The sequence below is a fragment of the Prosopis cineraria genome, unplaced genomic scaffold (assembly GCF_029017545.1).
Source record: "Prosopis cineraria cultivar Desert tree isolate PC_DT_omini unplaced genomic scaffold, ASM2901754v1 PC13, whole genome shotgun sequence".
Lineage (NCBI taxonomy): Eukaryota > Viridiplantae > Streptophyta > Magnoliopsida > Fabales > Fabaceae > Prosopis > Prosopis cineraria.
Genome location: NW_026555344.1, coordinates 39,940,292 through 39,966,437, shown reverse-complemented (window position 1 = coordinate 39,966,437; position 26,146 = coordinate 39,940,292). Strand labels below are relative to the sequence as shown.

Sequence of the window (26,146 nt, the reverse complement as noted above, 5' to 3'; positions counted from 1 at the left end):
GATCCTTTGATTTGAAATTAAAATTTAGTAATCTCTATAAAAAGGTAATCCCTTAATTACCATGGATTTGAATTGTTAATGGTGTTTTAGTGTAATGTCTGCTTTGACATTACCAAAACAACACTTACACATTGTTATGATAACTAGAATTAAATAAAATTCCTTGAAGAAGTTAACACAACTTAAGGGTTTAAAGATAATTAGTTTAAAACTTTAAGATCTTAATAAAATCCTTTTAAAATATTGTTTGAGCTCAAACCATGATTAAAAATCAATAAAGAGCAAATACAGAAGCATGAAAATCAAATCACTTCAAAACGGGTTGAAATAGGCCATCTTGCCCTTATCTAGTTCGTCCGTCACGGTGCAAGCCGCACCCGCCACGATAGATGGCATAGAGAGATGAATTCCTCGAAGGCCTCTTGCGCTGCAGCACGCACCCACTGTCATGACAGCAGATTGTTGTCATGGCATCCCTTTGAATTTTCAGAGCATGCTGTTTCGCCATCTAACATTTGATTTGAGTGGTTCAAGTATCTACACAAAGTTCTTTGAGCCCTCTAGCTAATGGTACTAGTCTTACACCCAAATAACCATCCATTTAAAACATGGACACCCGAACTCAAAATGGTTTGTTTTGACAATAAAACACACATCAAGGTGTCTAACTCATAATACCAAATGCCATTAACCCTAAAGACACTTTAACTACCTTAAATGGACTACACACCACGTAACAATTCAATCATAACACACAATTAATCATTTTTATTCAAAATGACTATTGAAACCCCAATTCACAACAACATAAAAGGTTGATAAATTCTAACACACATGTCACTTGGTCATTTTGGCCTATAATTCACTTCAAGTTCATCACGTGTAATTGTAACTTGGCCCAACACACATATAATCCACACATTATCCTTGAACCAAGGTACGCATAACTATAACAAATCTATACAAATGATATCCCAATATGTTATGTTCCTAAGTGTTGGCAATATATATGTATAGACTATATTTGTTACAATACCTAAAAAGAGAAAAGGAAGAGCTATACAATGATGCTCTTCACTTTTCAAATGTCCTTTCCTTTCCCTTGCCCTTACTGGAGCCCTTAGCTTTAAAATATAACCACGGGGTGAGATAAACATCTCAGTAATCAATATAGTTCATCAAATGTTTATTACTACAAATAACCACGAAAAAGTATCAAAACTACAGTAATAAAAAGTATAACATAATTATGAGATAAGTGTATCTTTTCACCACAACACACATAGTTTCACACTAGCATGATCATCTAACCACGGAACCTCTAATACTCCTCGACATGAAACTATAGGCTCTCCTAGATTAATTACTTGTTAACTTGAGCACACTTTTGGTGGTAGAAATACTCGAAAGGTAATCTAACTCACTTACAGAATATAGTTTTTCCCTCTTCACACACTTATGATAGAGGCGTTATTGACTCCTAACCACACCCTAACGAGTACTAGGGAGTTGCCAGACTGTCCGGATGTCTCATAGTAACAGTCTCATATAATGCTGTACTGGATGTCCCATGATGTCAGCCCGACCATATAGATTTTTCACTCATATATCTCCACACAATTATCCCCACATATCTCAGGTAAACTCCTACCCTTTATGATCATGTTCTTTCACAGTTTCCATATCACAAACTTATATACATAGTATATACATATCAATTAAAATCAATAGCCTTTTAAAAACTAATTTTTCATGCTAAAATCATTTACAGTATCAAATTATGCACAAAACTCTTCAAACCACAACTTTATCATTTGTAATTACTTCTATGCAATTATAATAGTTAATAAATATAATAAACTATATAGTTATCTTAACCTTTTGTCACACAAAAAAGGGTTACCATGGCTCAACGTTAGCTTCACATGTTCTATATGCATGATAAGGCTCGAGCAATGGTCAATCCAAACAATCAAAGTGACAATTATCAATTATTACTCCAGTTAACTTTGAATTTACTAGGCCCTAAGTGATTAAAACACCCAATATCCTCTTTCTCACAACATCAACCATACCTGGACACTCTAACCATCCTATTAAACATTCCAACACACCAAATTCACTAACCAATGTCCCGTATTGTCTTAAAATCCTCAAATTATACCCAGGATTTGTCTAAACCCTCACCAAAAATTTTCAATCACCACAATACTCATAAACTTAGGGTTAGAAGCTTGATTTAACTCCCCAAGATCTTAAATAAATCAATAGGTTCAATCTAAACCTAAGGGAATTGAAATCAAAACCCTTATTGCCCCAAATGTCTATATTTTAGCATTAAAGAGGGAGAAGAGAGAATGTGAAACTTACCTAACGGTAATTCAAGCTCCAAATGCTTCCAAAATAGTCTAAGGATTATGCCCTAGCAGACTAGGAGATCCTCTCTGTCGCTCTCTCATTTTTCCTTCTTCTCTCTTCTGTTTTTAGTTTGTTTTTGTGAACTAATAAGTGTTGATTCTGCACGTGCCCCGTGGTGCATCAACACGCCCGCCGTGGCGCATAGCACAGAATATCCCACAACATTTTAAACTCCCTTTCATGTCATGGCTTGCTTGAACATCAACTTAGTCCTCTTTTAAGGCTGTCCAAGAATTCAAAAACTATATTAGTCTCCCGTAACCCTCACTAAATCAATAATTTATCTAAATTAACTAAATTACTCTTGAAAATACTGATAATTACTAATGAGAAAATTTAGAATGTTATATTTAGTAGAAGAGTTATTACAATCGAGGCCCAACTTACATAAACTTTCATGTGCCAAGGGTAAAGGGTAAGGGGGAAAGACTTAGGAGAGTAATAGATAAATCTTTCTAAAATAGAAAAAATGATAATTTAGTTTTGTGAAATGTGATAATCACAATGAGGTCTCAAGAGATTTTTTTGAGATTAAATTTATGTATGAAATTATTTTAATACTACTCTGCAATTAATTTTATATGATTCACAAGTTTGGTATAAGTATTTGTAAGTTTGATTTCGCTAATGACTAAAATGATTTAGAAAATCATAACTTTTTATAAGCATTTTCTTGAATAACTAAAGTCCAACTAATTTTATATTATTCACAAGTTTAGTATAAGTATTTATGAGTTTGGTTTCACCAATAGTTAAAATGATTTAGAAAATTATAACTTTCTGCCAATAAAATATAACTAATTTTATATTGTTTACAAACTTTGTATAAATATTTACAATTTTGGTTCTATTAATGACTAAAATGATTTAAAAAATTACAACTTTTTATATTATAGAGAATTACTAAAGTAACTTTACATATAAATTTAATTTCAAAGAAATCCTTTGAGGTCTCATTATGATTATCATATTTTGTATTACTGAATTATCATTTTTTTATTTTAAAGAGATTTATCTATCATTTTTCAAAAAAAAATATTTTATATTTAATTTAATCAAATAAAATGTGGGAGATAGGGAGAGGCTAAGTAAATAATTATGTTAATAAAAAGGTTAAAAGAGTTGAATATTCGTCCGCAAAATTAACTTTGCTGATGTTAATTTATAATCCTTATATGCATTTATAAAATTATTAAAAATAATGTTGCAAACGGATTAAACTAAAAAAAATTGTGAGCAACCAAATAAAATTGTGGCAACTAAATATAAAATGCAATTAAAGTACAAGAAATCTAGTGTTATATATATACATACATATATATATATATATATTTTAAAAAAATAATTCATAAAGCTCAAACCAACATATTCACGCAGCCAGCCCATCCATTTAATAAGCCCACCAACTAAGGCCCAATGTCAATGTTTAATTAGATCTGCAATAATAATTCCTTATTATTATATTATATTTTACAATAAAAATTGAAATTGAATCAGAAACAGTTCCAATTTGTTCAAAGTTCAAGCAATGATGGGATGATCTTCCCCGCACAGAAGACCGACACGACTATTGTATCTGCCTTCCTTTTTCATCGGGTCCAAAATCCAAATAAAAATCGAATCGAATTCGAATGCAACGATTGTGAATGCAAAGTGTGCGCTTTCTAAACATCATCTTCACACGCATTGCGTACGTGTCCCCTCCTCTTTTCTGCACTTTCCCACCCCCACTCTCTCCACCACCCACTCTCTCTTTCTCTTTCCACTGATTCCTTCTCTGAATTCTCGCTTCCTCTGCTTTCTATCCTTCGATCTGCATCGATTCCATCGGAATCGGCGGCCCTCATAATGGCCGACTTGCCGGAAAAACGCCGGAGCTCTTCTTCCTGTTACAGCGATCTCTCGGTCAGAGTCGAGCATGAAGTGCCTGATGGTGTTCAAAGTAGAAGTAGCAAAGGAATTGGAATGGATGGTAGTAGAGATGCTGCTAATGGAGCCTCACTCGATAATGGTGGCAGTAGCTCTTCAGGTTTGTAAAATCATCTTTTATTGGACTCATCTTCTCTTCCTCCTCCTCCGTTTGCTGAGTTTGTGCTTTTGTAAATTAAGAACAAAAGAAAGAAAATTGCATTTGGGTTTTGTCTCTAGGCAACCATTAGTTGATGGAGTTTGTTTACATGATATCAGATACCTTAAGATTTTTTCTGAAAATTTTATGTTATTGATTATAGTTACCTCTTCCTTGATTGCTGGAAAAGTGGACGGCTTTGGAATATTACTGACCATCACCCAAAAAAAAAAAAAAAAAACAAAAAAGTCAATACGTGGGAGACGGGATGGCTTATTTAATTCTGTTTTGTTTATCGTGCCGAGCGCACCTCTCTGGGGGCAGGTCATAAGAACCTTTGGGATTCCGTCGAATGGATAGTTTACCATTGTAATCCACTCCGGCAGTTGCACTTGCACTTATTTTAATGTTAACATTGCGGGCAATCCTGAGATTAGCTACTCATGATTGGCATGATTATACGCTAGGATATCCGACTTCCTAGGAACCAGGCAAAGGACTAATTCCTTGTCGTGTAAGTAGTCAACTTTGAATATTAAGGAAGTCAACAGGGTTGACAAATGCCACTGAGGATGTAATGCTGTTAAATTAAGGGTATCCAACTTCCTAGGAACTTAATTTGTTTCTTTAACTTTATTCAAGGTTTCATTTTGATTAAGAGGTTAAAGGGCAAAAACACCTATCAACTTTTTCTTTGTGGCACCCAATATCCTTAAGTGAATAAGGGTGCAAAAATACTCCTAAACTGGCCTTAATAGGTGCAATTTCCCTGGACCATTAAAAGGGGCAATCATCTGTTAATTTTATTGGGTGGGTCCTACAATCATGTTTCCTTCCCTTTGATGTGTTCCTTTCTTTCTCTTCTCTCTGTGGTTCCTTCCCTTTTCTTCTCTCTCTTCCTCTTGCTTTGCCCCCCATTACTCATGGGCATTCCACCATTGAGGTTGTCAATACTAATTTTGAACAACCATGTTGTCGGGGGAGCGATCTACCTTGAACTTTTGGTGAGTAGAGAGGGAGAAGGGAGACTTGCCGATAGAGTCAATGGGGTTGTGGAGAGTGAGCTCCCCAGGTCTTGTACGCGTGGCTTTAGGCTTACAATGGGAGGTGAGAATAGAGAGGAAGAGGAAGGTGGAGACGAGGGAGAAGTAGAGGGGTTGGGGTGGCAAGCTTTGGTCATGTTGGCAGTCATGGGGGGAAGTGGACGGTGAGGAGGAGCAATTGATGTTTCTTGTGCTTGTGTTTATGACTTTTCTTTCTCCTTCTACGCTTATGAGGAGGTGGTTTTTGCATGTCTTCATTAGGTGCTAGTGTCTCTGCCACCACCGCTGGGGTTAGTGTTACTGTGGCCATCAATGGTGAAGAAACATGTGATGGTATTATTGGTGCTTTCTTTTTAGGCGTTGGGGCTGGTGCTATCACTCCCTTCACAGTGGTCTTCCTTTTATCCAAATTCTCTGGTTTACTTTGATTTGACTTGAAAATGGCTGATATTGTACAATATAGATGTGGTCGATGAACTTGAGCAACGTAGACTCTTTAGTTGCTGTGAAATTGCTAAGATTGTGAATTAGCGTTGGAAATCCAAATATAGACTTAGGCGTTCAATCCTCTCAAGCGGGACTTCTTAGTCTATACTGAATACGAGGCTTAGCTTGATGTGGTCCGGAGACTCTGCAAGAAGTTGGTGGTGTTGCATGAGTCCAGGAGTCAAGGAAATGGGAAGAAGAAGAGGAAGAAGTCCAAGTCGGATTTCACTTGCGTGTTGAGGATTATGGAGATTTATGAGTTGGCTTTGAAGCAGTGCAAAGGTGATATTAATCTATGGTGGTGAGGGAAGAGAGAGAGAGAGAGAGAGAGAAAAGGGAGAGAGAGGAGAGGAGAGAGCGAAACAGAAATGTTGAGGCAAGTGAGGGATGAGAGAGAGATAGAAAAGAAGAGGAGAGGGAAGTGGAAGGCCTATGGGAATTTGACACTTGGCATGACTATGGGATGCATCCTAAAAAAATAACAGACATTTGCTCTTGTTAACAACTCGAGGAAAATTGCAGCTGCTAAGACTAGCTTATGGGTATTTTTGCACCTTTGTTTACTTAAGGATACTAAGTGCTCTTGGAAAAAAAATTAATGGGTATTTTTGCCATTTAACCCTTTAATAAAATTAAGGTGTCTTTTCAATCTTCTAACCCTAACACTGATCATTTCATTGACAAAAGATGTTAGATAAAATATTCTCAAATATTGACATATTAAGTTTAATTTTTCAAAATAATATTGATTGGCAAAAAAAAAAAATCATAAATTGGGACTAACAATATTAAGATTAGAGGACAGAAAAGATATTTTATAAAATTAGGGGGCCAAATTGAAACTTTATATAAAGTAAGAGGACCAAAAGCATACTTTTGCTGATGTCCTTTTATCTTGTCATTAGCATGTTGTAAAATGATTAAATGACTGTATAGATACTAATATCATTTTAAAAGGTGCTCTTTGTGTGTGTCATTAGCTCTTTAAAAAGTGCTATGTTATGATTTCAAAAAGATACTAATGTCATTAGTATCTTTTAATAGATACTAATACCTTTAGCATCTTGGATGCCTTATGCTAAAGGGCTGATTATTAGTGCAACTTTATGTCACTTTGCCTTGTGTGCACACGTGATTATTGGATTTTGCGTTTTCTTTTTTTTTTCTTATCTTTATCATGTCTTCTACATGCTTTTCTTGGTATATGTTCCTTCAAGGATTTTGCGGTTTCTAGACTGTCTAGTTGTGAATCAGCAATGATCTTTGTTCTTTGCAACATTAATTATGATTAACTAGATGTGGGGCTTGTGCCATGAGCACTAGGGTACTCATGTTTCCTACTCTTGCTCAGGCGTTTCTGGGAGAGGGTTGTGTAAAGTGAGCACATTACCTGTAGAAATATCACATACTGATAAATTGGAGTCAAGTTCAAGTCAGTCTAAGTTGGAAAGATCCAAAACAGAGAGACAGAGACATCTATGGCCTGAGGATGCGGCACAGATTTTTGATGAGAAAATTCCTGTCCAACAGAAGGTAATTCACTGTGATCTAGAAACTTTTGGCTTTCCCTACTCTCTTCCCTAGTTTCTGAGCATTCTTTCAACCCCCTTCCAATGGCTAATTGTAGGAGTTTTATTAGCTAGTAGCTACTTACTATTCTGCTTCAATTATTATACAACTGTTGGGTATTCTAAATTGTGGAGTTTTGACAATCTTTTTTTAAGCATAATTGGTTTTCTTGTGAGAAATGAGGAATTCTTTGGCCAATAAAAATTTCATTCATTGGAACCTTATGAACTCTTTGTGTGAAAAAAAAAAATGGTTAACGTTAGTTTTCAACACTCACGGTGTAATTTTTTCACATCATCATCATCATCTTATATTTTAAGCTTATAGGCATGAACCCTCAGTTGAATTTATAATTGTGCAGCTTAAATTGTTCAACAGAATAGCTACTGTAAAGGGTGATGGGACAGTAGAATTTGATGTCCCAGGAGACGTAGAACCTGAAGCCCTTAGGGTTCGATCCAAACATGTTGATAATGTAGTTGATGATGATTCACTTGATGCAACAGACCTTCAGTACATACCTCCATTACAGATAGTAATGCTTATTGTTGGCACACGTGGTGATGTGCAACCATTTATTGCAATAGGCAAACGATTGCAGGTATATCAAATTTTGCTTGTCCTTATATTTTTATATGATTTTTTTCACCCCCTTGTAGAAGTTGTGAGAGTCCAATTCCAATGGTTTAAAAAAAATGTTGTTCATACTTCATAGTAAGACGTTTTACTGAATAAAGAAAGCACCTTGCATCAACTGATGAAATTGGTCCCAGTAGTGATTCCTAGAAGGCTTAGCCTTGGGGTTTCAAGATGGAATGCTGACACCAAGTCCAGAGCATAAAGAAAGCGCCTCATATCAACATATTGCCACCTAACTCCTCTCAAATCTAAAAGAAAATCAGTGATAATTTTTTGAATTTGCTGGAAATGTATGCTAAAATATTGAATAGTTCTGAATATTCTAAGTTGCTTCACAATTATTAGTAGCGTTGTGAAAACTTGGTGTTCAGAAACCATTGCCTTAGGCTTTTTCTGTGATTATGGGATTCCTTGGAGCCTTTTTTGAGCTTCATTTGGATGTGGATGTGTTATATATTTTTTTAATTTCTGTTATAATTTTTGTTATCTGTTTTTGAATAACAGATTGAGAGAATTTCCTTAGTTATTGAGATTTCTCTTGATCTGATTTAATTGTAATCACTCTGTTATGAGGAAATAATATCAGGAGAATGCCTAGGGAGGGTTGATAGAGGCTTCCTGGTAGAGCAGAGAATAAGGCCAAGCCCATCAAGTTGTCTATTTAAGGGTCTATTTGGGTAATGTTCAAAAGTACACTCAAACCACATTTGGAATGTATGTTTGCCAAATCTAACAAACAGTTGTATCCTTGAAATGGATTTTTGTCGAATATAAATTGAAAATCAAACACACACTAAATCTTTTTTTGGACTCGTGATAGGGCTACCTCCTTAAATTCATTTTTATTTTGACCTCACAAAATTGAGGTACTTCATATCATTGGATTAAATTTAAATCTTAAAATATGTGTTTGTACTTTAAAATTATGATTTGTATTACTTATTTTGGATTTTAGAACATTTTCATTTGTCTTTAAAGCATAAATATATAATTTTATAATGACAAACTTAATTTTTAAAAAATAAAAATTAGGCTCTTAGACCTGGTCTTGAGCCCAATCGATAAAGGTAGGGCTTGAAGAAATAGTCAATTATTGGGTAATAGGACTTTCATGCCCAAACCCATAAGGGTTATGTCTATATGGGTTGAGCCTGCTTGTTTCCTCACTCTACTTCTTGGTGTCATTCACTCTGAAAACATGTATTGTGAGTGTCCAATTATTCTTTCATAACTTTCATGCTATAAAAACATTTGAATTGGCATATCAACCTTCTTTACAGGTGATAACTGAGTTAGATGACACCTTTGATATTTATGCATTTACTGAATAATCAATTACGTGATTCTATTGGCAAATGAACTTCACCTTAATGCTTCTTGTATTCTTTATATCTTATCTATCGTGCTGCTTAATAAAGTATGAGCAGATAAAACTTTGGTGTATGTCACTTGTAGATTGTCAAGGCTAAGTAGTCATCCCGTTGGTAGATAAAGGAAATTACTGCAATTCTCTTGGTTTACAAAAGGAAAGACTATATTAGAAGAAAACAATGCATTGCAGGCAGACATAATTCTCCTTTTCTCATTTTTATGATCTTCCCAGCAAAATTTTCATCTTACCCTTATTCTGTTTTAATTCTCTTATATGTCTTAGTCAGTCCACGTTGTAGTGTCCTGAAGTACATGCTTTGGCTGCATTTTAGCAGGTCAAACTTCCAAAAATTATTTTAGATTGGGATGCAACATTGAAATGATACTGGGTGTTTCATGTCTTAATGGCATTTGAAAGTCTTTGTTTAAACTTTTGCCTGATATTATATGCTGTCTTGATTATTGCTCCGCTTTTACAGCTTGAATAAATGCTATTACTCCATTTTCATTCCTAATTGCTGCAGCATTTGTTCTTTGCTACCCAGGTTAATGCTTTGTAATTATCTCCTTCCTTGCACAAAGGTTTTTACTAGCTGCTAATTGATATTGAGTATACTTTGATACGTTACTCCAACTTCTATTGGTGAAATATATTTGCTTATTAAATTGTTCAAATAACTATCTTACAGAAAATTATGTGTCCAGTGAAATTTGAAGTTATAAATTTTCGGTTTTGTTGAAGATTCTGAGTTAAAATTGAGGCTTTTATATGCATTTATGTGCAGGACTATGGTCATCGTGTTAGATTAGCTACTCATTCAAATTTTAAGGAGTTTGTCCTGACAGCTGGCTTGGAGTTTTATCGTTTAGGCGGTGATCCAAAAGTCCTTGCTGGTTGTATGTACCATAAACCCATGTACATTTCTACTAAATTATCTGCGTGATCATTGTTTATCAGTCCTCCTGCTCTTTGTGTTTTGGTTTTGTATTTGTGGTTGAAACTGGTTTAAGGGTATTTTCTGAAGAACCTCTGACTCAGCCTGTTTCAAAGTGCTACTGTATATGGTGCATTTGGCACGCTGTATTAATTTGGCTTAGGTGTTTCTTGATATTATTGCATTGCATCCTTGTCGGGGCTTTTCACCTTAATAATGTGCAAGTGTGATATGTGCATGTTTATCCATTAATTTTTTTTCCCCTTTTTATGAAAGAATTTTACAAAATATTCTAATTTGTTAGATCTTTCACAGTTGGTTCTCATAACCAAATGGAATTTTTTTTGTCCCGTTGTCAGAGACTAAATTGCATTTAGGAAGGCTGTGCATGTGTGTGCTTATATTTTCATTTTTTTTTATTAGATACGAGCCATTGGGACTACTTTACAAGCTTGTAGTGCAGGACAATCAATTTCTAGCCACTCCTTTTTTTTTAAAAAAAAAAAATTACTTCCTTAGCTATGTAAGCTGTTTCAAAATATGTTTTGAAGTCTTGTTTTTTTTTTTTTTATTTTCAAAATCTTTGTCACTTTAAAATTTCAACGAGTATTAATTATTTTTGTAAAATTTTACCCTTCATTAATTACAACAATCATATGTCAACTGATCTCAAATACTCTTTCTTCATTACTCAACGATATTTTAGTCAAATAACATAAAATTTTACTATAAATCTCTATTATTGTGCATGTTATTACATTAACCAGTAGATGCTTTGAAATGGAGGTTGTATCCTCTTGCTTGTCCTAAAATTCGCCATGTCCATCTTCTATGTCTTGTTTTCTGTTATCTTTAGAGCAAGTGGCAAGGATAAGAAACGTTTGAGTCGCAAGAAAAGTTTGTGCTTGCCCGCTTGGTGAGACCCATTGTTACTAGATTGTTTGAACTTTATGTATGTGTATCTTAAATCATTGTAAATCCTGCTTTATTAACCCCCTTGTGGTTTTGTAACTGTTTCTCTTTTAAGTTATGGATGGCTAAAAAATTGGATGTGTACTCTTGCCAAGAATTTGGCTGTGTAATATATTTTCTTCACCCTAATCATTTTCTAGGCAGCAAGCTCTTTTCCTCGAATGAAGCTTGTTTTCCTGGAATGGTCTAAAACAGATGTCTGTTGATTTAATCTGTCATGAATGTTCTACCAAAATATATATATATATATATATCTGTCATGAATGAAGTACTCGTGGAGTTCAGATCATGGGATTATAGTCTTCTTTATAATTATTTTTGTATTGTAACTTTCCATTTTCCTTTCTGGAGCAGATATGGTTAAGAATAAGGGCTTCCTGCCATCAGGACCTTCTGAGATACCTATTCAGCGAAATCAGATCAAGGATATCATCAACTCTTTGCTTCCAGCCTGTAAGGAACCTGATATGGATTCTGGTGTCTCCTTCAAAGCGGATGCAATCATTGCCAATCCACCAGCGTATGGTATGTTTTCTTGATCATTACATTTGAAAATATAATGTATTGAATTTGTGCACTGATAATTGCCTTTCAAGTTCTTGTGATGAATTAGGATCTATCAAGCTGGCATGACTGTAATTTCAAATTTAAAGATTTAGACAAAGTCTTCAAGCCAAATGGGGCATGGTCATTACATTAGTAGCTTCTGTGGGTCAAAATGAAGCAATATGCGAACAGGAGAATGCAAACTATGCTTCAAGCTTTGGGTGGTGACTTTTGAAACTCAGCAAAGGGATCATTGTCAGGAATAAAGTAGAACTTTGAACAAATAAAACATTTATATAGAAAGGCTGTGCTTCAAATCTATGATTATTCCTCTCCCTTAAGCACTTGCAAGGATATGTCATCGAAGATTCCTGTTAGGAGTAGGAAACCCTAGCATTTGATTAGATTTATTTTATCTTTTTTTTTATAAATTCATAGGTTTTATATTATCTTTTAAATTAAATTAGTTTGGATTAGGATTTATAGGATTTACCCTATTGTCCTATTTTATTTAGGAATGTCTTATCTTATTTAGGATTATTTTAGATTTTATTATTTAAATAATTGTACCTAGGGTTCTATAAATTACCCTATTTTTCTCTAATTATTTGACCTTTTTGATGAATTGAATAAAGTCAAGAATTTTGTGCTCACTCTCTCTCTCTTAAATTCTTCTTGCCCCCTCAATTTCTCTTTGTTTTCTCCTTCCTTTCTTTCCATCTCTCCCTTGTCCCCTTCTCTCTACTTCCTTCCCCTCCTCCATTTCACATCAATTTGGCATCAGAGTCAGGTCATCTTAGAATTGTTGCCTGAGAGTATAGTTGGGACAAAATCACTAATGACTAATACCCCTTAAATTGTTTTGAGTCTATGATACTTTAATAACTAAAGAGGTCCATGGAGTCCCATTGGCAACTTTACTTTCTAGAGGAGGTTCTTTTAAGCTGGGAAGAATAATGGAAAATGGAAGACTTTATCAGGAGTTGGGAACCTTAGGATTTGATCACATTGAATTTGTGTGATTTTTATTTTAAATTCTTAGGATTTATATTATCTTTTAAATAAAATTAGTTTGGATCCAGATTTGTAGGATTTAACCTGTTATCCTATCTTATTGGGAATTGTCTTATCTTATTTAGGATTATTTTATATTATATTATTTAAACAATTGTACCTAGGGTTCTATTAGGAGCACTATTTTTTTTTTATGAATTGAATAAAGTTAAGAATTTTGTTCTCATTCTCTCCTCCAAGTTCCCCCCCCCCCAATTTTCTCTTTGTTTCTCCCTCCTTTTCTTTGTTTCTCACCCCTTTACCTTCTCTTAACCCTTTTCTCTGTGAGGCGATTTTCCTTCAATGCACCACAACAAAGGGAGGAGGAGGAGAAGAAGAAAAGAAACAAAAGGCCCTCAGCTTCAGTTACCCTTCGAATTGATGTTTAAACTTAAATTGCCTTCTCTCGCCCAAGGCTTCTGCACAGAATTTATGGCTTGTTCCATTGCTTGCACTTAAAGGTGCTCTTGACAGATAGAACTTTTCATTAACTTAAAATCATAATTTGTCTGAACCTCTCAACCTAAATACTGATAGATGAATATTGGATGGAAGAAAGCTTCCATATTATTCCCTTGAATCTTTGGCATGTTTACAGAATTCCATTTTATATAATTCCATAATTCCATTGATTGATTGCTGATTTTAAGATCCATTAAAATATTTCTTTTATCACTGTGAATCAAAATGGTCTGGAAAATCTGCCTCAGAAAGAGACCTTGAGCTCCATCAATAGACTATATTTCTCATCATATTCTAACTTTAGTTGCAAGATGATATGCCATGCTGTCTTATATCTCACTGGCTTCCAGTTTTCTTTTCTTGTCCCTGCTAGATAAGATATGTTATCATGGAATAATTGTTGCTTCTACTTTCTAATTTTGGTTGCTGTTTCTATACTGCTCTTTTCTTTGTTTTTACTATGCCTTTTTCTGCCTGCTTGTTAATTATATTGTTTGACTGGTCTGAAATTGCAATATCCTTCTTTAGGGCATACCCACGTGGCAGAGGCACTGAAAATTCCAATACATATATTTTTCACCATGCCATGGACGTAAGTCTCATCTTGGTAATGTGATCTTGTTGTTTCACAATTTCATTCAGTTATTTTTCAGTCTATTGTTTTTTATTCATGTTCTTTACCTATTGATTGTGTTAGTTTAAGTTTTGCGGGGGATTCGTATCTATTATATGTATTTTTCCTTTTCCTTCCAGTCCAACCAGTGAATTTCCACATCCTTTGTCCCGTGTAAAGCAACAAGCTGGTTACAGGGTGAGTTATTTAATTTGTATCTGTTATCATCTTCCTTTCATTCCCCCTTTTTTCGGTTGCCCTCTTATTTTGCTCAAAACTGATCATTTCTAACTCTTTCAGCTTTCATATCAAATTGTTGACTCATTGATTTGGCTGGGAATACGGGACATGATTAATGATCTTAGGAAGAAAAAGCTGAAATTGCGACCAGTCACATATCTAAGTGGTTCACAAGGCTCAGACACTGATGTTCCACATGCATATATATGGAGTCCTCACCTTGTTCCTAAACCAAAAGGTGGTTGCTTCAGATATCATTTTTTAATGCTTTTTATGTCGTCATTTTATTAGGAGTTGATAGATACTGTTCTATATCCTAGCAGAGATTTCTTGAATCCTCTATTGCATGACTCTAGTGCTTTGTGTTCTGCTCATATTCTTTATGATAAAAATATTAACTTCTATATATATTCATTCTTTTCCTTGGTCTCCCGTTGTGGTTAGATGTAATGGATAAAAATATCATTTCAATGAATAGAAAGGTCTATGGCATGATTCTCTTGACTGGCAATAGTTGTATCCAATGAGGATATTTCTCAATAACTTTTACTAGGTTGAATTCTGTTTCTCAATATCCAATATGGATGTTTTACTGTTATATATTAACAGTATGGTCAGTGTTGAGAAATTCAAACGACTAATTCTATATTCTGAAGCTTAGTCTTTTGGAATAAACATTAAATCCCTGTTTTTTCTTGGTTGGCAGATTGGGGACCAAAAATTGATGTGGTAGGATTTTGCTTCCTTGATCTTGCATCAAACTATGAACCTGCTGAGTCCCTTGTAAAGTGGCTTGAAGCTGGTGACAAGCCCATTTATGTTGGATTTGGTAGCCTGGTGAGTCTTCTTACACCCACTTTTTATGTCTTTTATTCATATATGAATTCTCTGTGCTGAATCTAGCTTTAGGAATATGGTTTGGTGACTCATCATTTTTACTGAGTGACAAAATGGATTCTGATGACAAGGTACCTCCTCAAAGTATCTATCAAGTGTTATCTTGCTTCCATTTACTTTGATACATGGAGTAACAAGCAAAGTTGTATTGTCTATTTTTAAAATCAAGGACCTTAGAACTATTATTATCATGAGAGTTACACAATCTGAGTTTTTTCCTTGTCTATTTTTTATTGTTGGATTAGATTGCAAATCTTGACGCAATTGTAATAAGGTTTAAGGATTTATATTTTTGTTTTTTGTTTCACCCCATACTAGGCATTGTAATCTATTTTAAAAGCCACTGCGAGTTAGTGACCTTCTGGTTATTATGACTTGCGGAATGCTGAATTTTGTGTTTGTTTACCATCCTATAGTGTCGAGGAATTACTGAAAGATTTTATATCTTGAGGATCAAATGTTTTATTTTGTTTGAAAAACTTTTAAGGCTTGATAGGAAAGAGAAATCAGACTTGTTTTACCTCATTGCTTGTCACCGCCATGATCTTATTACAGCCTGTTGAAGAGCCAGAAAAAATGACTCAAATAATTGTAGAAGCACTGGAGAAAACTGGGCAGAGGGGCATCATCAATAAAGGATGGGGGGGTCTAGGGAATTGTAAGGATATTGCTTATTCTTTCTTCTCCTATGATATTAATTAATTAATTAATTAATTTATTTTTGATTATATATGCTTCTTCCCAGTGGCAGAACCAAAGGATTCAATATACTTATTGGATAATGTTCCTCATGATTGGCTATTCTTACGCTGCAAGGCTGTGGTAAGATTTTCTAGTTTGTTTACTCTGGTTCAGCACGTTATGATAGTAACCTAGATATTGCTGAATCACCAATTTTCTCATAGTTGAAATAATGGAGAACTGCTTTTATCGGGAAGGGGGGGGGAGAATGGAGAACTGCAGATTCATGCTAAGTGCAGAAAAGCTTAGAATTCTGTGGCCCAAAAGGGGAAAAAAGAAAATTTTAGAATTATCAAGTCCATTTTGAATTTAGTAATCTTTACTTTAAAAGTTAGGTTTTCTTTAATTTGTTTTGAATTATATTTGATCTTATCTTTTATTTTATCTTATTTAGGTTTAAATTATTTTAAATAATCATTATATTGATCATGATTTTTAATAATTGTACTTAGAGCTCTATAAATAGCCCTAAGGTTTATTTCAATGTTAGACCTGTTTGGTCTATCAAATAATATACAGAATATATGTTGTCACTCTCCCAATTTCTCTACCTGTCCCTTCATTCTTCTCTTATCCTCCCTCCTCCTTTTTCCCTTTTCCTACATCATGTAATTATGCTAGTTTGTAGCAGTTGTGGACTTTTTGTGCTCGCTGACTAAGTTCTTTTGGTTCAAACTTGGAAGGGTATGTTTGGGCTATGGCTTAAACAACCATATAGGGGAGTATATGTTGTGGTGACTAAAAAATTTGATCAGTGCAATCCCATACAACTATATAGGGTTGATTTTTGTTGTAATAAACTGCCTAGAGTATTCTAGTGTTGAACATTTAATGGAGTTATATATACTACTCCCTCCATTCCAAATTATAGGGCACTTTTGAAGGAGTTTTTCCATCCCAAAATATAAGACACTTTGGATATATCAAGGTTTCATTAAATGTATCAATTCCAATATTACCCTTTCTCTCTCTGTAATTAATTTTCGTCCATTCTCTTTTTAATATATTAAAAGATGGGTATTTTTGAAAGTTCATATTTTGTTTTGGAAAGATAAGGTTGTTAGTGTATTTAATGAGGTTTATTGGTATGTGAGATTTTGTCTAAAAGTGTCTTATAATTTGGGATGGAAGGAGTATTATAATTAATTTTGGCCAAACAAGCAAGAAGCAATACAGTTGAGTTGAGATTATAATGAATAAGCTAAAGTAATATAGCAAATAAAAATTGCAATGCAACCAGCCAACCACTAAGGACGTCACTATGGAATTGGACTTTAACTTCTGGGGAACTAATTATGAACTTGAGCTATGACTCTTTTCATTTGTAATAGTGATCATTACTTTACTAATGTATCCTAATAATCTGTTGGTCTATTAGTTTGAATCTAATTAACCATAATTATCTTTCAATCGAACTGACATTAATCTAACTTGTTAAGCCATGACCTTAAACTATGACAACCACCTAGACCTATTTCTAATCTCGATATATCATGTTTAACTTCTTAGTTCTAGAATTAGATTTCACTTGTCCGTCCTCACCTAGCTCCAAGGATTAGATTAAGAGATTGTTAGACAAACAATCCACAATAAGCAAAAAGAAGATTGACATGAATAGGAGTTCAATCTATAACTATTAATCAAATACACAAAGTCATGGAACAAATGTTTGAATAAATTTTCCGTGGGTTAGGATACATCCTTACATCTAGCTTGGGATTTAGCAATTCATATATGAAATGAACAATAAAGATGTTCTAGAATCCCAAAAAATGATTCAAAAATAAAGGAAAAGATAAACTTAGAATTGACTGGTGGGAATGATGTTCTCCGTCTATCTCTCCTTGATTTGCCTTCTTTTTCAATCTTATCCTTGATATCTCTGTTTAGAAAGGCTCCAAAAGTGCTTTAAAATGAGTTCTAGCTGCTTCTTGGATGACCAATGTTGAACCCCCCCTTTTTTTATTGTCCCCCAATTTATGGATGCTTTACTAGGTTAAAACTGCTCAAAAGCTCGTCCTTCTGATCAAACTGATGCCAGGTCAGTCATGCACCATCATGACTGGTGCCAGGTCTTCTCGTAACTTGTCTTTCTGCCATCCACAATCCTAATCTGTGTTAGATCAAGCTCAACTGGTGCCGATTATGCTGCTGTGCATTTTGGCTTGGTTTGATGCGATTTTGGACTTCATTTCATGTGATTATGTTCCTGATGGCTTCTTGCAAGTATTGATGGATGAAATCATGTGAAATACCCTTGAGATAGTCATATTTTGCATCAATATTAACCAAAAGGTGCCGATATAAGTGTGAAAATTGCACTCATTACTATGATATGCATTTATTACAAGGTGGTGGTCATACTTGAGTGTTTAAGGCATGGTTTTAAAACATGATCACTCAAGAATTCAAGCCAACCAAGCTGTCTCTTAGAGTAGGTTTGATTATGAGTCTGCACATTGAGAATTGCAGTTCTTGTCAACCATGCGGGATGAACCTGCCCTTGCAATTCTATTTGTTATTTTTGGAAGATATAAACCTTCTCTATGGTGATTATGTAGCATCGACCTTGTATGAACTGGTATAACTGAGTCTATTTGGTGTTGATGCTGACTAAGGCAGCTGGATATCCCTTCCTTTTTGTCAAGTCATATGTTGACTAATTGATATATAACTAGCTATTTTTCTCATCAGCTTATTGCAAGTGCTTAAGTTCCGTTGGTAGTTTATACTACTGGATAAGGCCTATTTCATATAGCTGAGTCTACCTAGTGGGATAAGACGTTGTTGGAGTTCAATGCAAAAAGGATAGTAAATTTATACTTGCATCATTTTTTATTGTTAGGTGTGGATTATAGTTTGTTATACCTTTGTTGATCAGTGACTGCACAATGAAATCTTATACAGTAACGCTTGAATGTCTTTGCTGCACTCTTTGGATGATAAGAAGGGTGGGGGGACTGCATTATTTAACAAACTAAAGATTTGAATAAAGCGATCTGAGTAGAATTCAAGCTCTTGGCAACATTAAATGATTGAGACTTGGCTGTGCCAGCAGAAGATTTATGTTCATTTTATTAATCTTAATAATATTTATAAATACATATATTTTCCATAGGGTTATGTTTCGCCGAGTTTCTTTTAGTGTTTTTTATATTTTCCGTAGGGTATATTTTGCCAACTTTCTTTTAGTGTTTCAGTTTCTCCTGATGAAATTTCATGCATAATTTTTATTGGATAAAATAGTAAACAAAGGTGACATTCAGGTTCATCATGGAGGTGCTGGAACAACGGCTGCTGGGTTAAAAGCTGCTGTAAGGAATTTGTAGTTTCTTGAATTCTTTATATAATATTATTTGGTTATGCTTTCTTCTTATTGTTGTACTTTGTGATAGTGCCCGACAACCATAGTTCCTTTCTTTGGCGATCAACCGTTCTGGGGTGATAGAGTACATGCCAGAGGAGTCGGCCCTGCACCTATTCCAGTTGATGAGTTTTCACTGCCCAAGTTAGTCGACGCAATAAATTATATGCTAGATTCCAAGGTGAAAAATAAATTCTCTCTACTAGTCAATTTATTTAGTTTGATCCTACTGAAAGCCTGGAGAGAGCCAGAGAGGAACCTGCTTCATCCAAAAGAAGATTGTGGGGCTAAAATCTTATGGCTTTGTCTATTTTGGCCTGCGAATTATGCATTCGTAATGTTGATTTGTGAATATGTGGATTGTGATAAGAAAAATCTAAGCTTACGAGAAGTCTTACATGACTACAGTATTGCGATTGGGTTCAGTGCAAAATCTGGACCGTCCTGATTTTCAGTTTTTTATTTTATATTTTATTTTATATTTATTAAAAAAAAAATAGAAAATTTTAATAAATTTATCTTATTATCAATCTAAATAATACAGATTTAATCTGGATGGTCCAAATTAATATTAATTTTTTTTTAAAATTTTTATAATTGGCTATCCAGACGTACTTAGGATCCAATCTGTTTAGAGTATGTTTGGATAGTCAATTTATAAATTCTTTTTAAAAAAATTAATATTAAATTAGATTATCCAACTAAAATGTGTATTGTTCAGATTAATGATAAGGTAGATTTATTATAATTTTATAATTTTTATAATAAAATAAAATAAAATAAAAAAATAAAAGCAATAAATCTACACCATCCATATTTTTCATATGGACAGTCTAGATGCTCACCAAGTGATGAGCATCAAAATTGGACTCCTATGGTATCATAGTTAAGTTTGATAGTAATAAGTTGTTGCACTATGTTGCTCAAGGATAATTGAATGAACTAGTTTAACTTACTGCTTTGAATATAGGGAGAAAATGGAATTTAAGTCCTATAAGAAGAAATTAATTACAGTTGGGTCCTTGATAAATTTTTTTGAAAAAACAGTTGTAAATATCGATTTAGATAGTTGCAAATTTAAAAGCTTCAATTGCAAATACGATGTTTGAATTCTAAATATAACAATTAGTTTGCAATTCATATTCTTGTTTATAACTGTTTGAATTGATATTTATAATTTATTTAATGGAAAATTTTGTTGAGAACTTAACTGTCTTTAATTTATCCTTTTGAAACTTTATTGTCATTCTCTCTTGTGCATATGCTTTTGAAATTCGTGTTGCCAGGGAAGGGTGGGGGGGTTGGGAAAAATATTGAAGCAGCAGTTAGCCGCATAGTAAGTTTGCTGATTGAAAATGGAGACTGCCTCTTTTTCGAGCTTTGCATAATAATGCTAACGAATTGTACATCATAGTTTGTCCGGGTTTCCAATTAGATGTCTGAAGTGGGAAGTTGCTTATAGGATACCCTATGCCTGGGACACGGTTCTATGGAGAGGTGCTTATTTGTGCCCTTCCAGTATTTCAATGAATCCAACAGTAACCCTTTCTCACTATGAGTTCGGGGTCATTGTGGTCAAAGGTTTGGATATAATATAGAAAAATCAAGTGGCAGCTTGTTAGACCCTAGGGACTCATAAGATAAACATGATTGTTTGTGTTTTCATATCTTGGTTTTAGCAAATTGTTTGTGCTAGATTTGTTTGGCGGACACATTTTTTTTATAGCATGGTGGACACCATTTGCGATGCACAAGTTTGAGACCCTCAGTATATGGTTAATATATCCAATCACAGATTGCAGAAGCTCTTTATGCTGGATTTTCATGATTAAACTTCGTTCTGAGTTATATTTGTTGAACAAGCTAGTGAGTTGTATGTATACTACTTCCTTTTAAGAACTTGTGAGCTGACATTAACCTTGCTGCCGAGGGATTAGGTGTTGAGCTAAGCAATTCGATTTTGATGAATGTTGTCAAATTTGATATGGTGCATTCTGGAATAAGCTAACTATCATGTGTCCTTACGCAAATATCATGCCAGGTAAAGGAACGTGCAGTAGAACTTGCCAAAGCCATGGAAAATGAAGATGGTGTAGAAGGAGCTGTGAAAGCATTTTTTAAGCAGCTTCCTCGGAAAAAACCAGAGCCAGAGCCAGAGCCAGCGCCCTCAAGTTTTTTATCTATAAGTAGATGTTTTGGTTGTTCTTGATTTGATGCAAATTGTTCAGTCCCCAACTCATTTCATCTATATTTTTAATTGATGCTATGATCATAAGATGTGCTCAACCCTTCTCCCTTACCATAAGGTTACTGATTACTGTGCATGCTTTTCTTGACAAAATTCAATTTTAGTGTTGATGCATGTAATTATTTTAATTCGGGATGATTGATACTTAACTTACAGTACGATCGGAGGTTGAATTGTACTTCTTTATTTTGTTTGCTTTGATCAAAGCAGTATATTCATTCTTTCTTAATTATTACTAATATACAGTGTTAAGGGCTTGTATTTTACATCCTTCAAGATCAATAGACGAGGTTTCGTTTTTGTCATCTTAGTTCTTTATTTACCATCAGCTTGTCACTGGGAATATTATTACAACTTACATGGTTGGCGAACTTGTTTGTTGATTTCAATGCAGTGGATTTAGTGTAGCAATACTTTTTAAGTGAAGCAGTATGGTTCTTTCAATGAGGAACTTGTGCTCCGGGTTTTTTATTTTATTATTATTATTATTTTTTTTTTTTGGGTCAGGGGAGGGGTGGTGGGATATTATATCCCATCACGTGAGCATCATGTACATAGAACAACTTGCAGCAGAAAATGTTGAGACGTGCACCTTAACAAGTTTGGTCTGTTAATAATTAAATGTACTCCTATCCCAGCCTATTCCCCACAACAAACATTTGAATTAGAATTTTGCCTTTGGCAGTCTCCAGGAATGCATGATAATTTAATTTAGAACTTACTAGTTTTGGTAAATAATAATTTATTAATTAAAGAATAATAATTACATTTAAAACTAAAATTATAATAATATAAATAAATTGTTCCTTTTTTTTGTGAAAAGTTATACTGAATAGATTAATATGGCTTGTTATATGAATATGCTTTCTATGTTTTATCTTGGCTACTAAAATTTGATAAGTTTTTGAGCTCAACTATCTTATTAATTTATAAAGTACAAAATATTAAAAGTAGATGTTGCAAAGTTGTAAAATTTATATATGTAATTTTTTCTAAAGTGAGGGGGTATATTTGCACCCTTCACTGTGATATAATGTGACCATTGCCTTTTTGATAAGCCAGCGTTTAGACAAAATACTAAAATACTGACAGGCTAATTTTCATGAGATATGTTAAAACTAAATTACAGCAGAAGTTAGAAGAGTGATGTAAAGGGGATAACTGATTGGATTGAACAAGTCTGGAAAAGGACTTGAAAGCAAAGGGGGCATGCAAGGAGTGGGCAATTGCAAGGTGGTGGCAGCGGATAATGGAAGAGTAGAGAATGAATAGGTAGAAGTATGGATGTTAGGAGTCAGTAGGGGCTTAGCCCCATAATCTCCCAATTCGAAGTGCTCTGTGGTCAGAGCATTTATGGGCGAAAGGGAAGGAAAGAGCCAACAATTCATCCCATCCATTATTACTGCCCAATGCTCTCTGCACAATGCTCTTACTTACTCCCAACCTTCTCTTTCCATTTTCATTGGTCCCTTCTGCCGTTATGCTCTTTCAGCCTCCCTCAATCAATGCTCTCCTCTCCTCTGTTTTCTCTGCTTTGTGTTAATCAGGATTTATGCTCCCTTCGTTCATAATTATAAGATACTTTTGATTGATTTACATTTACTTAATGAAATTTAAATTTACATATTCTTTCTATATTTACTCTTAACTTTTAGTTGGTGCAATGCTATAGTAAAACTTTAAAAAATAATGCAATCTTGCTATAAAGTAACACTTAAATAGGATTGGAGGGAGTATATACTCTTTCCAACCCCATATATAAGTCATCTTTTAAAGGAAATTTATAGTCTTTTTCATAAGTCAGTTTGTATAAAAAAGTTTGTCATTAATAACTTTTTTCTAATCTTATCCCTCTGTAATTTTCGATGAGTAGAGAGTAAAAAATTGCACAATTGAGAACCTCATGTTGCCAATCTTAGCCAGGGACGAGGGACATAAGATGTTTTGTTTGAGAAATGACTCTCCAAAGGCCCTTAATCTGATCAAGGATGGAAATAATGATGTTCATGAAATTTGGAACTTGATCCTTGAAATGCCACAATATGTTTTCTCTTGATTGGACTGTTGAACTTGGATTTCTTCGGAGAGAAAAACGTGGAAGTTGATAATCTTGCAAAACTAGCACCGGCATTGCATCCCAGTCTTCACTTTTGCTTGTTGAGAATCTTGGTTTTCTTCCTTCTTTTTTTGTAGAGTAGCCGATTTTTTTTTAGTTTTCTTCATTTATAATTTATTTTTAAAAATGATTCATTTAATAAAAATAAATTATAAAATTTTTTTAAGATAATATCAATAATTTAAATATTGTAATGTAGTTAGAAAAAACTTATAAATAAAATTGTAGGTAGTTTCTTTGGACTATAATCTAAAATATTAATAACTAATTTACAGCTCTAAAGTATATTGATTGAAACTTTAATTTCTTAAAAAAGATTTACATCTTTTAAATTATATATTCATTAAATACTTTATACAAGGTATCTTTTTTTTTAACGCATCATTAAAAAAAAGAGTAATAAATAAAGTAGAAATATAATTTAAAAAATAATTATAAAAGTTATCAAATATTTTATATTTTGGACCACGTAAAATTTTTAGAACATGTCATTTTTATCAGGGTTAATAAGTGAATAAGACCCTGAATTATTACTCAAAAATTGCCTTAGACCCTGAACTTTTAAAACATATAAAATAAACTCTAACTGTTAACTTTTTTAACACTGTTACTGCCTATGCAGGTATTATAATAATTAAAATTGAATTTGTAGAAAAATAAATCATAAAAATTTAGTAACAGTATTAAAAATTTAGTAATTAGAGTTTATTTGCATATTTAAAGAGTTTAGAATTCAAAATAATTTTCAAACAATAGTTTAGGATTCTATTTGTTCATGTCAATCTATGCACGAAATGGAGGGAGTAGTTTCTTGGTGCCAATCTATGCACGAAATGGAAGCATTTGTAATTAATTTTTTAATAGCGAAACTAGTTGACGAGTCAAAATGTGGAAGGGCAAGTGATGAATGTTGAATGGTGGAAAGAACTACAAGGGGGCAATAATTATGAAGACAAGAAGCCAAAGAAACGCTGATGAAACGGCGAGGCTGTCAGAGACAAGTTGGGAACTATGGGGTGGCACCATGCTAATACGAAAACAAAGTAATTGGTGGAATGAATCAAATGCTGTGTTTGGGAAGCGCGAAATGTGTCTTATCTCTTCTCTTCCACTTCCCAAGCCCATACGCACACCTCTCTCCATCCCTATTCTCAACTATTTATAGCCGCCACCGCCCTGCTTTGCCATTCTCAACACTGTGTATTGATGGACATGGAAGATGAGGAAAAGGCAGTCCGAAGGGTGGGAGAAGGAGGAGGAGAAGAATGTCGAGTTTTCCAATGCCAGTTCTGTTCAAGAAAGTTCTACAGCTCTCAAGCTTTGGGAGGACACCAAAATGCCCACAAAAAAGAGAGAACGGCTGCCAGAAAGGCTAAAAGGGCATCGGAGTGCTCCTCTGCTTGCCCTCCCCTGTTCCTCGCTTCTCACGCTTCAAGTCTTCACTACTTCCAACCCCATCAGATTTTTTACCCTTTCAGACCCAACGCTGCACCTACATTCGGCGGCAATTCTCTGTTTTGTGAAGATGTTGGCGACAGAGGCTTGGGGAATTGGCACAGCAACATGTCACTCACAAGCGACGACCACAGCATTGGCATCTTGAATCGTTGTCAAGAGAAAGATCAAAATCTTGATTTGACTCTGCGTCTATAGGCTTGTTGAGATGAAATAATGCATCGTACTGAGCATGACTGCTCTTTCTGGGTTTGGTTTCCTCCCCCATATACCCATACTATGTACTATGACTTTTTTTTTCCCCCGCCCAGATAACTGAGGTTGTTGCATTGATTGAGAATGAACAGAGAAGATTTTTATTAAAAGAATAGTGTGTAAAAGTTGCATCGATCTTGTGGGTGAATCCCAAAAAGGAATATGGTGAGTGTGGAGAAGAGTGGACGTGGAAGAGCGAGTCCGGAAGGGCGTTGGGAGTAGAAAATATAAATGCTGAAGTTGATAGTACGCATCAGTACTAATTCCGAGTGAATTGAATATTTAATGGCGGGGACCGTTGACCTTTGTGAGTGCACAGAATGTTGATTTGAAGGCTCCAGCATATATTTGCACTTGGAATGTTCACAAAATTTTATTTTATTTTTGCTACATGTTGTTCTAAAACTTCAATGAGTCCAAAAGAAAAAATAATTATATTTATATTTTTTATCCTTAACTCTAACTATTAATGATGAATTAAATTTAAAAAAATAGTTATATCAATAAATTTTAATGAGAGATTTCATATCAGAAAGTCAAAAAGATATAAATGGGGAATGATGTGATAAACTCCTAGGCTACACAACAAATTAGATTAATAAATGTAAGGATAAGATGGGAAAAAATAATTTTTAAAGGTTTATATCTTAAACTG

The 26,146-nt window shown here is 34.2% G+C and overlaps 2 protein-coding genes across 3 annotated transcripts; both read left to right on the top strand.

The window, feature by feature from the left end:
* Window positions 1–3,943: 3,943 nt before the first annotated feature.
* On the top strand, window positions 3,944–21,851 carry LOC129290781 (sterol 3-beta-glucosyltransferase UGT80A2-like). Of its 2 annotated transcripts, XM_054927771.1 has the most exons (14): window positions 3,945–4,447; window positions 7,367–7,548; window positions 7,946–8,185; window positions 10,380–10,491; window positions 11,856–12,026; window positions 14,091–14,154; window positions 14,316–14,373; window positions 14,476–14,653; window positions 15,122–15,252; window positions 15,868–15,970; window positions 16,058–16,134; window positions 19,320–19,367; window positions 19,449–19,598; window positions 21,459–21,851. In XM_054927771.1, the coding sequence occupies exons 1-14, from the start codon at window positions 4,267–4,269 to the stop codon at window positions 21,624–21,626; spliced, it is 1,863 nt and encodes a 620-aa protein (XP_054783746.1). In that variant the 5' UTR covers window positions 3,945–4,266; the 3' UTR covers window positions 21,627–21,851. The 2 variants fall into 2 exon arrangements, 1 of the variants encoding a protein (XP_054783746.1); XR_008588554.1 differs by lacking the exon at window positions 21,459–21,851 and having other exon boundaries at window positions 3,944–4,447; window positions 19,300–19,367; window positions 19,449–19,520.
* A 3,136-nt stretch (window positions 21,852–24,987) lies between these two features.
* Window positions 24,988–25,434, top strand: LOC129290111 (protein LATE FLOWERING-like). The gene has a single exon (XM_054926813.1). It carries the CDS (start codon window positions 24,988–24,990, stop codon window positions 25,432–25,434), a length of 447 nt encoding a protein of 148 aa, XP_054782788.1.
* The last annotated feature ends 712 nt before the right edge of the window (window positions 25,435–26,146 follow it).